Below are 13,390 nucleotides of genomic sequence, written 5' to 3' on the forward strand. Positions count from 1 at the left end.
ACATCTAAAATGACGAGATGACGAGACACTTTTGTATGGAACCAAATCAAAAATGTAACTCTTAAACTACAAACCTGTAACAGTGACGATACAGTAGTCTCTAGACTAACACTTCCTGGTTTGAATAAAGGGGAAAACCCCACCTGATGCATCAAACATTAAGGGGCTACAACAACTTTGGGGCAGATACTTGGGCAGATACTGTACCACAACAAATGCAAACAGCATATGCAAAGAAAAGAATTCACTTGAATTGTACATACTGTATATACATAACTGTATATACTGTATGTACATATAAGGTTCATATAGGTTGTCTTTCTAATTGTCACATACAGCATACTAGGCTGCATAATACTACAATAAATAGTATGTACTCTACTACAGTGTGCAGCATAAAGTATTCATGTGTGCCATTTTGATAACAACACTGGTATTATTGGAGGAAGGCATTACAGTTACGTATATCGATCAGCAAAAGTAGAAACCACAGCTATAAGAATTTGTACATAATGAGGTTTTTGTTTTGGCCTTACAGACAGTTTCCCCGAAAACAGAGGGAAAATATGAAAACCAATATTTAATCATTTATAATATAATCAACTAGTATTGTAAGTAACCAAACAAATTTTTTGCATGTGTGTCTTCAGATATCCTGAAGTGAACATCCACAATTTTACCACATGCTGGAGAGATGGATTGGCTTTCAATGCCCTTATTCATCGACACAGGTCAGGAAAACACATGGTCATACCATGTAAGACATTGTTTTTATGGACAAATCAAAATATACACTCACCGTCCACTTTAGTAGGAACACCTGTACACATACTCATTTATGCAGTTACGCATCCAATCAGCCAATCATGTGGCAGCAGCACAATGCATTATATAATGCAGGTAAAGGTCAAGAGCTTCAGTTAATGTTCACATCAAACATCAGAATGAAGAAAAAGTGTGATCTTTTGAATGTGAGCCAAACTGGACAGTTGAAGATTAGGGAAAAAAATTACCTGGTCTTTTTCCAGTCTTCAGCTGTCCAGTTTTGGTGAGCCTGTGTCCATGATAGCCTCAGATTCTTGTTCTTGGCTGACAGGGTGGAACCGAATGTGGCCTTCTGTTGTTGTAACCCATCCAGCTCAGGCTTTGATGTATTGTGCGTTTTGAGATGCTTTTCTGCTCAACACAGTTGTGAAGAGTACTTATTTGAGTTACTATAGATTTCCTGTCAGCTCCAGTCTTGTCATTTTCCTGTAATTTCTCTAATCAACAAAGTGTTTCAGCCTGCACACCTTCTGCTCACAGGATTTTTTTTTTTTTTTTTTTTTTGCATCATTATATGTAAACCCTAGAGACTGTTGTGTGTGAAATTCCCAGGAGATCAGCAGTTTCTGAAATACTTAAAAATACCACCACACCTGGCACCAACAACCATGCCACAGTTAAAGTCACAGAGATCACACATTTTTTCCCCCATTCTGATGTTTGATGTGAACATTAACTGAAGCCCTTGACCTGTATCTACATGATTTTATGCATTGTGCTGCTGCCAGGTGTGCAGGTGTTCCTAATAAAGTGGACAGTGAGTGTAATAATTATCCCAACGTTCCATTCAGGAGGAGTCCACCTACGTATGATGCATTTTTGGACACTGAGATAAAGGACAGCGGTCTGTATTTTTGTACCAATATGAAAAAGCATCGCATGTGCTCTTCTGAGAGAAGGCAATCACATCATTCTTTTCCCTATAAAAGGAAATAGTGGAAAGAAGTAATGAAAAAATATCATTGCATAAATGCTGTATTGGAATCATAATACTGGAACTGTGATAAATTATCATGACATAAATATTACATTTTTTAGTATATTTCATTTTCTAAAATATATCATATTTTATGTTTACTAAATGCACACAAATGCTTTTCTCTCCCTCTAAAAATCACTGATTTAAGATGAATATCATTCTTGTTTCAGGCCTGATTTGATCGAATTTCACAAACTGACCAGATCGAATGCTACACACAATCTGCAACAAGCTTTCAATATCGCCGAGCAGAACCTCGGACTCACTAAACTTCTTGATCCAGAGGGTAAAATTTAATCATCTACACATTATACCCCACTATATAGTGTCATTAAATTGATTAAGTGAGGTTTTATTTCTTAACAATTAACACATTTTATCTTTCAGATGTGAACACTGAGAATCCAGATGAGAAGTCTATTATAACATACGTTGTGTCCTACTACCACTACTTCTCCAAAATGAAAGCTCTTATAGTAGAGGGCAAAAGAATTGGAAAGGTGAGAGGACTAATATCCAGGGTATTTCTATTTATTTTACATGACACAGATATATAACACATATATACATACACTACCAGTGAAAAGGTTAGACACACTCATTCTTTATTTTTATTATTTTTTCCCATACATTTTAGAATAATAATAATGTCATCAAAACTCTGGATTAACACAAATGGAACTATGGAAATTATGTTGTGACAAAAAATCCTAAATAAATCAAAATAATTTAGTATTTCAGCATCTTCAAAGTAGAATTGCCTAGAATTTCCAGAAATGTATTCTTGGCATTTTCTTAACCAGTTTCTTGAGGAATCCCTCTGAGATGTTTTTAAAATAGTATTAAAGGAGTTCCCACCTACGCTGGATACTTATTGGCTGCTTGTCAGAATATTTCGCTCCGAGTCATCCGTTTAAAAAACAACAACATTTTTTTGTAAAGAAAATGTTAGTTTTTGGATGAAATTTTTTTTATAAAGTGTCCACAAACCTTTGACCAGTAGTGTATTTTTCACAAATTCACGGTTATAGCTGGGCAAAATACAATCTCTGTGGCTATATTTCTCCTCCAAAAAACATACACAAAAAAGCCCCACTACATTTATTCATTTTGACTAGTTTGATATTTGAACTGAGCCTAAATTTAGAAACAAATATATCGCACCAAAGTGACACTCATATGACATTAACCACAAAATTCTTACTTATAAATGATGATTCCACGATGACATGATGTCTTTTTCCTGTAGGTGTTGGATAACGCCGTTGAAGCTGAGAAGATTATTCAGCGTTATGAAGCTCTGGCGTCCGATCTGCTGGAGTGGATTGAAAAAACCATTAGCATCATTAGCAACCAGAAGTTTGCTAACTCTCTAACAGGAGTACAGCAACAGCTGCAGGCCTTCACAACCTACTGCACCATTGAGAAGCCTATAAAGTATGCAACACACCAAAGCATTAGCTTAAGTGCAGCCATTGTTAGTATTCTTTCCACTGAACAGCATTAGCAATTATCATGCTCATCTCACAACTTATTTTAACATTTACCATTAGCACATTCTCATTTATCAGCTAGTACCATTTTATCTAGCAATTGCCTAAAGGCACCTACTATCGACATTTTACCGGGTTTACTGAGTAACGTCAATACACGTTTGTTTTTATTGCGACTATATTGTGTTTGTTAAAAAGGTAGTATTAAAAGCATCAATAGTAGCTGTCTTTACCGCAACGTTAGACAATAATAGTAATTGTATTAAACAGTATTGATCATTTGAGATGTCTTTCCATAGCATAGGTTTACATTAGCCAATAACACTATTGGTAGCCTCATGGATACCAAATAATATTATTATTACAAGATAATATTACTATTATCTAGTACTATATTCTAACACTGGATAATAATATTATTTATTATTATTAATTTATTAATTTCCTACAAGGAAATATTACTTGTGTGTTGTGTAACTTTGTGTATATTGTTTGGAAAATGTTTACTTTAACTGTATTAATACGTCATGGCTTTGTAACATTAATTGTGAAAACGTTTTTTTTTCTGGCAGGTTCCAGGAGAAAGGGAACCTTGAGGTGCTGCTCTTTACTATCCAAAGCAAACTCCGAGCCAACAACCAGAAGCTATATGTGCCTCATGATGGAAAGCTCATTTCTGACATCAACAAGGTAGAACTAGTAACCAGTGGTGGCTGCTGGTGACATTATATGGGGTAAATGGGGTTTAACTTGACAATTAAACTATTAGGGTTGAGTTATATTATGTTACAAAATCTCATTGATAATAATAATAATAATAATAATATTAGCCCAAATGGAGATCAAATCTAGGGGGCATCTCGGTGTGTGTAATCACATGACACAACTGTCACCGATAGGCTGCGTGAATCTACAGTGCTAAGCTTGTTACGCCTAACCCACAGCGTCGATTCATACCATTCTGTGTGTTTTTCTTACAACCGCTGGTGGTGGTGTTGCACTCATTTATTAATTGCAAATAAGAAATATGGATGCCGAAAATTAAAGCTTATATTAATTTTCTTTCCTTTAAAGGACAGGGAGCTTAGTCTTGCTAACCCATTGACGCTAGCTGCCCCTTTAATAACTGTTTGTGTGTGTATATGAAAATGTATGGAAGAAAGAATGGTTACTGCTAAAGCTTTGTCTAAAAATGTAATTCCACTTGTGCAGATAGCTCTGTTTTCCTTAGACACCGGTACCTTATTTTTGTGGTTGGTATTCCTGAAGTTTAGGTTGATTTGATCCCTAATCTAACAGCTAAACGACCTCACGTGTGCTGATTAAAGTACTTAAAAACTACCCTTACATTGGCTAATGGGAAAAGAAGGGAAAATTTTATAAGGGAGCTTTAAAAAAGACCTGGAATGTAGGGTATGGGTTTTAAAATATACTGTAATGTGCTTGTTCTAAATGCTCTTTTACAATGGATATCTGTTTTCTTGTTTAAGGCATGGGAAAGGCTAGAGAAGGCAGAGCATGAAAGGGGTGTGGCTTTAAGGAAAGAGCTAATTCGTCAGGAGAAACTGGAGCTACTTGCTCAGCGGTTTGATCACAAAACCACCATGAGGCAGGCGTGGCTTAATGAGAACCAGCGGCTTGTTTCCCAGGTAAAGCAGTATGTTGGTTATAACAATATGATTTGAGGTTTTTAGGTTTATGGTATGGTCATTTATTTTACTGGTTAATTTCAACGGTTGTCCCATTCGCTCCATCGCATTTTTACACTGCCACCTGTACACATACACATTATCAGGAGAAGCCTTGAGCATGGCAGTGGCTTTTGGAAATCCATTACCATCAGGATAATGTTTATACTCATCAAATTGATTATAGAGAATTTGAGCTATAGGATTGGCTAATTATAATTATGTGTTTTTTTCCTCTAAGGATTTTGCTGTTAATTGTTATAAATTGTTCATTTTGAGCAGTCTACCTGCTGCTGAGGCATAAACTGCAGAGTAGGGTTAAGCTTCCACTGTACATGTATTCCTCCAGAGAGCCCCAAAAATATTGATAACATTTCTTCATTTTGTCATGCATTTTTCTTTCAGGACAATTTTGGCTATGATCTGCCAGCAGTAGAGGCGGCAATGAAGAAGCATGAGGCGATCGAGGCTGACATCTCGTCATATGAGGAGCGCATGGGTGCGGTGGTGGAGCTGGCCATGGAGATGGAGAGTGAAGGATATTACGACATCAGACGTATTATGGCTAGGAAAGACAACATTATAAAACAATGGGATCTGCTGAAAGAACTTGTGACGGCTCGAAAAACACGGTTGGAGAAAAACCTAGCGCTACAAAAAACCTTCCAGGAGATGGTCTACATGATCGACTGGATGGAGGAGATGCAGGTGTGAGAGAAACATAATATTCTTTCTAAATTATACAAAAATCAGTTATAAAACATTTTATATAGATTGGTAAAATACATTGCCATTCCATGTATATACTGTATCTGTGTCCAGCAGTCTATAATATAAAACAGCAATTTAATCTTTGTGCATCAATTAAAAAAAGTTACACATAGGTCCATAGAGGACAAAAATGTCCATGTCCAAAAACTGTCATAAAAAATATTATATATAAATATTTTTTTCCACTTTCACTGACATCAAACATTACATTTACATGCTGGTTTCCTTACATAATGCCACAGATGTTTTTTATTTTATGAAAAAAAGAAAAATAATTATTATTTTCCATATACTAAATGCTAAGCAGAATTTTGTTTCTTTGATTATTACAGTCTTTGATATGTCAATGATTAACAACAACATTTTTGATGCATTCATAATTTTTTATGCAGGGTCAGATAAAAAAAACAAAACCTACCACTCAGGTCCATAAAGGACAAAAATGTCCATGTCAAAAAACTGTCATAGAAATATTAGATAATATTTTTTTACACCTTCACTGACTTCGATTTTTTACTAGCATCAGTTCTGATCATAATTACCAAACATTCATTCATTTTCAGAATTTTAACCCTTTAAACGCCAGTTTCTGTTCATAATGCAAAAATCTTCAAAGCTCAGTAACCCTCTTTGACTCATATACATGGGGTGGGATTTGTGATTTCCTCTACAATATAATTTCTTTCTTTCAAACTGTTCATATATAAAAATTTTCAGTACACACATACAAACCACAACTCTGTTATCCATACAAACACACCCACACAATTATAGCTGCATCATTTATTCAGTTGGTCTGCAGTGCTCTATAATATAGCAGAATCAGAAAAAAGGAAAAGCATGTATTTTCCCCATAGGCTAAACCTGAGAAAATAGTACACATTTCAGAAATAAAAAAACAACAAAAAAACATTGTGTTTTGAAACCTTGTCAACAAAATAAAAGCCTATTAACGTCACAGGGATTAAATATTGCATGGGTTTCAGTGGGGACATTTTTGTCCTTAAGGTCCTTAGTATAACTATTTGGTGTACCTAGTTTAAAATAGATTTGTGAAAGCAAAGAGGGTGAAATATTAAAATTCCTATAAAAATACACACCTTTTGCAAAATTTATGCTGTTTGCATTAACACAGACAAAATGACAATGAAGGGTTAACTCAAGGGTTAATATTGTTCAATCATTTAAGTTAATTTTTACTATTGTCTGTATATAACAATGCAAGTAATATCACTTAATACATTTAATTACTAGCATGAAATAGAATAACATGCTTATTGATTAGCACATTGTTTATGTAACTGATGGTTTCGCAGTTTGTCTCTTTTATCTGTAGAAGCAGTAGTAAAATGATCTTGTCTTGTGCAGATGAAACTGCTCTCTAAAGACTTTGGGAAACACCTGCTGGAAGTGGAGGACCTGCTGCAGAAACACACTCTACAGGAGGCGGACATCACCGTACAGGCAGAGCGTGTGCAAACACTCAACACTGCTGCGCTTAAATTCACCACCATTGATGGTACGTCTGTCCTGAGACAATGAAGTAACATTTAGTAAACTAAATAATAATAATAATAATAACAACAATAGTTTCAGTAGCGCTTTTAAGAACAAATACACACTAATTGTGATTTTAACAAACCTTTTAACAAACAAAACACACCATAGGTATGCACCCATAATTGAATTTATGATATACTGTGATATTTAACATGCACAATAAACACTTCACACTTCACAGTATTGTAAGCAAATTACACAGTACTGCAAGCGCTTTGCACAATGAATACTTAATGCAGTATTGTGAATACACTGTATAGCCAAAAGTATGTGGATACCTGACCATCACACTCCTATGCGGGCCTTCCCCAAATGGTTGCCGCAAAGTTTGAAGCACACAATTGTGCCTGGATCAGACTTGTTGCAAAATGACAATGCCCCTGTGCACAAAGTGAGGTACATACAGTAAAAGATTAGGTTTGCAAAAGCTTGAGTGGAAGAACTAGTGTGGCCTGCACAGAGCCCTGACCTCAACCTCACTGAAAGCCTTTGGGATTAATAGGAATGCTGACTGCACCCCAGACCTCCTCGCCCAACATCAGTGTGTGAATTCAGTTGAATTTTTTGTGAATGGAAACAAATCCCCACAGCCATGTTCCAAAATCTCTCTCAAAGCCTTTCCAGACGAGTGAAGTTTATTATAACAGCCAAGGGGACTAAATCTGGAATAGGATGTTCAACAAGCACACATAAGTATCCAGGTCAGGTATAAGGTCAGGTATCCACATACTTTTGGCAATCCAGTGTACTCCATACAGTGTCATGAACACTTCATACAATATCATGAAAATGTCGCACAGTATTGCACAGTACGCCATCACCAGAAGTGATGTAAGATTATATATTTGTATTGGTTTTTGTTCCTGTATTTATAGTTTTAGTTGTAGGTTGTGCATACATAACACACAGTATGCATGTGCCCATAATTGATTTTATGATGTACTGTGATATTCAACATGCACAATATTTTAAACATTTCACTTTTGCAAGTTTGCAAAGTATTGCAAACACAATATCATGAACACACTTCACACACTTTGCGCAGTATCACAAAAACACTTCATATCTATGAAAACACTTTGCACAGTATCGTGAGCACTTCGTACAGTGTTGTGCACACGTCACACGTCATACAGCTTAGTATATTTGTACTGATTTGATTTTGTTCCTGTATTTATTGTTGTGATTTAAGTGCGTGTTTTTCAATCTGTGATGCTCTAATCCAGAATTTAAAAACCATGTGTTGAGAGTACCACAGAAGACATAACTGTTATTTAACTTATAATAAAGTCATTTAATTGCTCAAAAACACATCAATGTCCACAATAAAATAAAACCCCAATTCCAAAAAAGTTGGGACAAACTGTGTCAAAATGGTGTAAAATGTAAATAAAAACAGAATGCAATGATTTGCAAATATCATGAACACATATGTTATTCAGATTAGAACATAGAAAACATATCAAATGTTTAAACTGAGGAAATGTGCCATTTTAAGTAAAAAAAATAAGGTAATTTTGAATTTCATGGCTGCAACGCGTCTCAAAAAAGTTGGGATTAGGGCAACAAAAGGCTGGAAAAGTAAGTGTTACTAAAAAGAAACAGCTGGAGGTTAATTGGCAATATTGCATGCCCGTGATCTTTGGGCCCTCTGGTGGCGCTGCATTAAAAACAGGCATGATTCTATAATGGAAATCACTTTTTGAGCTCAGAAACACCTCCAGAACTCATTGTCTGTGAACACAGTTCGCCATGCCATCCACAAATGCTGGTTAAAGCTCTATCATGCAAAGAAGAAGCCATATGTGAACATGATCCAGAAACACTGCCGTCTTTTCTGGGCCAAAGCTCAGTTAAAATGGACTGAGTCAAAGTGAAAAACTGTTCTGTGGTCTGACGAAGTGAAATTTTAAATTCTTTTTGGAAACCATGGATGCCGGGTCCTCTAAACTAAAGAGGACTGAAGAGGAGAGGGACCATCCGGCTTTTTATCAGTGCTCAATTCAAAAGCCTGCATCTTTGATGGTATGGGGGTGCATTAGTGCCTATGGAATGGGCAGCATGCACATCTGGAAAGGCACCATCAATGCTGAAAGGTATATACAGGTTTAAGAGCAACATATGCTTCCATCCAGATTCCATCCCATCTTTACTTCTGAGAGACTCTGCCTCTCTAAGATACTCTTTTTATACCCAATCATGTTACTGACCTATTGCCAATTAACATAATTAGTTGTAAAATGCTCCTCCAGCTGTTTCCTTTTAGTAACGCTTACTTTTCCAGTGTTTTGTTGACCACGTCCCAACTTTTTTGAGACGTGTTGCGGCCCTCAAATTAAAATTACCCTATTTGTTTCTTAAAATGGTACATTTCCTCAGTTTAAACATTTGTTATGTTTTCTATGTTCTATTGTGAATAACATATGGGTTTATGAGATTTGCAAATCATTGCATTCTGTTTTTATTTACATTTTACACAGCGTCCCAACTTTTTTGGAATTGGGGTTGTATGTAACTCAAATAAACCATATAAGTTCTCTTTTGTCCCTATAGCGATATAACTTAAGGCAACAGCAATAAGAACAAGATATCAGTAGATGAAGTTTGAATTAGATGGGTTTTAGTATAATTGTTTAAATAACTTTTCAAGCCAAAAACTGGTAAATGGGAACTAAATGGCCACAACAGTTAAAGAAAATTGGGGACCACTGGATTAATCTGAGAATCTGATTTGCTGCAGCCAATCATTTGGATTTATTGTTTCATCAGGTCATAAATAATTAATATAAAACTGAATATATCATTATATCTCTCTTGGTCTTTTGTAGGATACCAGCCATGCGACCCTCAGGTGATCTGCAATCGTGTTAATCATGTGAGCACTTGTCTGGAGGAACTGAAACAGCTAGCCGCTAAACGTCGCTCCGAGCTGGAGGATTCTCGTGAGCTCTGGGTTTTCTTCCAGGAAGTAGAAGAGTCTGAGTGCTGGATGCGCGAGAAGATTGCGATCCTGAACACACAAAGCTGCGGTAAAGATCTGAGCAGCGTCCTAAAGCTCCTGCAGAAGCACAAGAGCCTAGCTGGTGAGCTGTTAGCTCGACGTGCACTTCTCCAGCAGACTATGAAAAAGGGAAAGCAAATTGTCACGCAGAAACGGTTGCACACAGCTGGAATAAATGACAAGTTGATGGAGGTGAAGGAAGATTGGAAAAGACTGGAGGATCAAGCCGCAATGAGACTTGGCCACCTGCAGGAGGCGCTGGATTTCTTTCAGTTTAGTGCCGAAATGGATGATCAGCTAGCATGGCTTCAAGATGCTTACAGACTTGTCTCCAGTGACGATTTTGGTCACGATGAGTTTTCTACGCAGTCGCTGCTCAAGAAGCATGTTCGTGTTCGTGACGAAGTGGACAAGCACCGGCAAAATGTTGTAGCACTCCGTAAACATGCAGTAGTACTGCCACTTTATTATGGAGAGCTAGAGGAAGTGAAGGAGCGGATACAGGAAGTGGAGCGTGTGTACAGTGAGGTAGCAGAGGTTGCGGTGATGAGGCAGCAGTGGCTGAACGATGCTCTTGCTGTCTACCGCATGTTCAGTGAAGTGAATGCATGTGAACTGTGGATTGATGAGAAGGAAAAATGGCTGAAGAAAATGGCTGTTCCTGAGAGACTTGAGGATGTTGAGGTGATTGCTCACAGGTAGGCGAGTAAATTAAATTCAATACACACATTATACGTTTGCCAGTAATTTTATTTGTTGATTTAATGATGATTTAAAAGATTAACTTTGTATCTGTTATTTCCTAGATCAGTCATTTTTGCTCACTGAGTGACTGATTGACTGGCAAAGTAACTTGCTGATCCTATTATTTTGAATTGCCCATGCTCAGGCATTGCTTGAAGGGACAAGAAGTGTACTGTAGATACACTATGTGGCCAAAAGTTTGTGGACACCTGACCATCACACCCATATGTGCTTTCCACTAGATTTTGGAGCATGTCCGTGGGAATGTGCCCATTCTGTCACAAGAGGGGTGCCACAGCCATATTTCCATGCAGCTCTCGCTTGGTTTCCCACTGAAGCTAAGCAGGGTTGAGCCTGGCCAGTACCTGGATGAGTGACCTGCTAAACTAATGTTGCTGCTGGAAGTGGTATTAGTGAGGCCAGCAGGCTGTGCTCACCCTGTGGTCTGTGTGGGGCCTAATGCCCCAGTATAGTAACAGGGACACTATACTGTAAAAACAGCACCATCTTTCGGATGAGACATTAAATCCTAGGTTTAAAAAAATCCAACCTTAAAACCGAGGTCCTGACTCTCTGTGGTCATTAAAAATCCCAGGACATTTATCGTAAAAGAGTAGGGGTATACCACGCTGTCCTGGTGAAATTCCCCCATTTGCCCTTCTCTATCATGGTCCCCTAATAATCTCCATCACTGAATTGTTTACATCAATCTCTCCTCTCCACTAATACCTGGTGTGTGGTGGGTACCCTGTCACTGGAACTGGAAATTATTGAGCAGAAGTGTAAAGTGTAAATGTAAAGCGCTGATGTGTCTAGAAAAGCGCTATATAAATGTAACTAACTAAAAGGGTATTAGTGAGGTCAGATACTGATGTTGTGTGAGAAGGCCTGGAGCACGCTGGTGTTCCAGTTTCATTTCAAAAGTGTTCAGTGGGATTGAGGTTAGGGCCACTTGAGTTGGGCAAACTGTCTTCATGGACCTTGCACAAGGGCATTGTCGTGCTGGAACATGCTTGGGCTAGTTTGTAATTGTCCAATTGAGGAACCACATATGGGTGTGATGGTCAGGTGTTCACAAACTTTTGCCAAATGTCTATACACTAGATGGTGTGTATTTACTAGATACACCTAAAATATGACTCTCTCAAGGAAAAAGTGCCTACTCTAGTGCAGATACCTACACCACGGGTGTTTTTTTTGTGTGAGTAAAAAAAACTTGAATGTCCTGGTCATACATTGTGGTTTCAACAAAGAGTCAGGTACCTGAGTTATTATTGTGCAGGAAAGTGGATATAGGTGGATATAGGTTCAATTGAGTGTAACTGAGACAGCAACAGCTTAATGTGCATAATCGGCAGGTGACTCCAAGAAGTGTTAATTTAATTCTGTTCTGAAATCTGAGCTCTCTGTAAAATTTTCCAGTTGAATTTTACATTTACATTACATTTATTCCTTTAACGAGTCTTTATTGGTCACATATACAGTAGAGCACAGTGAAATTGTTTTCTTCGCATACCCCAGCCTGTCAGGAAGCTGGGGTCGGAGTGCAGGGTCAGCCATGATGCGGCACCCCTGGAGCAGGGAGGGTTAAGGGCCTTGCTCAAGGGCCCAAGAGTGGCAGCTTGGCAGTGCTGGGGCTTGAACCCCTCCCCTTCCAATCAGAAACCCAGAGCCTTAACCACTAAGCCACCACTGCACCCCTAGCAGATACTTTTATTTTGTAAGGTAAACAGCATAGAGCACAACTAACAGTTTGTTTATGGCTAACTAGCTAGCCAGCTTAACTGCACTTCAAAATACTGTCTTACTTAGTTGCACTGTAGGACTAAAAATAAAATGATATTATCTTAATCCACTGCTATCCTATGACCAACAGCAGGAATTGGAACAGTTGAAGGTTAAAGGCGCATTAACCTTATGACCTATATCTGACTCCAAAATTCAATTAAAGATCTAAATCCAATATTGATTCACTTAAGGATCTGACACCAATAATTATTTAGCTTAACAGCCTTTTACTTAAGGTGCTAAAAGGATAAAATCTCAGTGTTCAAGTTACATTTAATTTAAAACGGTTTCATATTAAGCTTCCACTATAAAGTGACGTTCCTACGCCAGAGGTTTGTATATGGCCTACTTATTAAATAATTATTTGTTTAGCTCAGAGGATTTTTATAGACATGCAAACCTTTCTGATTTACTTATCAGAGGTTTTTATTTGAACTCTAAACAAGTATTAGCTTTGTATACTAGCTTGTCAGAGGTTGCTTTCAAACGTGACTAATGTACTAAAACTTCAGCTAGAAAACTATTTCTAGCAATCAAACAA

The 13,390-nt window shown here is 37.4% G+C and overlaps 1 protein-coding gene across 1 annotated transcript in view; it reads left to right on the forward strand.

The window, feature by feature from the left end:
* The window catches only part of LOC128606875 (spectrin beta chain, non-erythrocytic 4-like), an 87,179-nt gene that overhangs the window by 11,036 nt on the left and 62,753 nt on the right, over positions 1–13,390 (forward strand). Inside the window, exons 5-13 of the mRNA XM_053623385.1 lie at positions 651–731; positions 1,975–2,090; positions 2,192–2,304; positions 3,054–3,241; positions 3,870–3,987; positions 4,788–4,946; positions 5,391–5,693; positions 7,125–7,275; positions 10,145–11,015. Coding sequence (XP_053479360.1) covers positions 651–731; positions 1,975–2,090; positions 2,192–2,304; positions 3,054–3,241; positions 3,870–3,987; positions 4,788–4,946; positions 5,391–5,693; positions 7,125–7,275; positions 10,145–11,015 — 2,100 coding nt within the window. The remainder of the gene's footprint in view (positions 1–650; positions 732–1,974; positions 2,091–2,191; positions 2,305–3,053; positions 3,242–3,869; positions 3,988–4,787; positions 4,947–5,390; positions 5,694–7,124; positions 7,276–10,144; positions 11,016–13,390) is intronic.

Source organism: Ictalurus furcatus, chromosome 4, assembly GCF_023375685.1.
Source record: "Ictalurus furcatus strain D&B chromosome 4, Billie_1.0, whole genome shotgun sequence".
Lineage (NCBI taxonomy): Eukaryota > Metazoa > Chordata > Actinopteri > Siluriformes > Ictaluridae > Ictalurus > Ictalurus furcatus.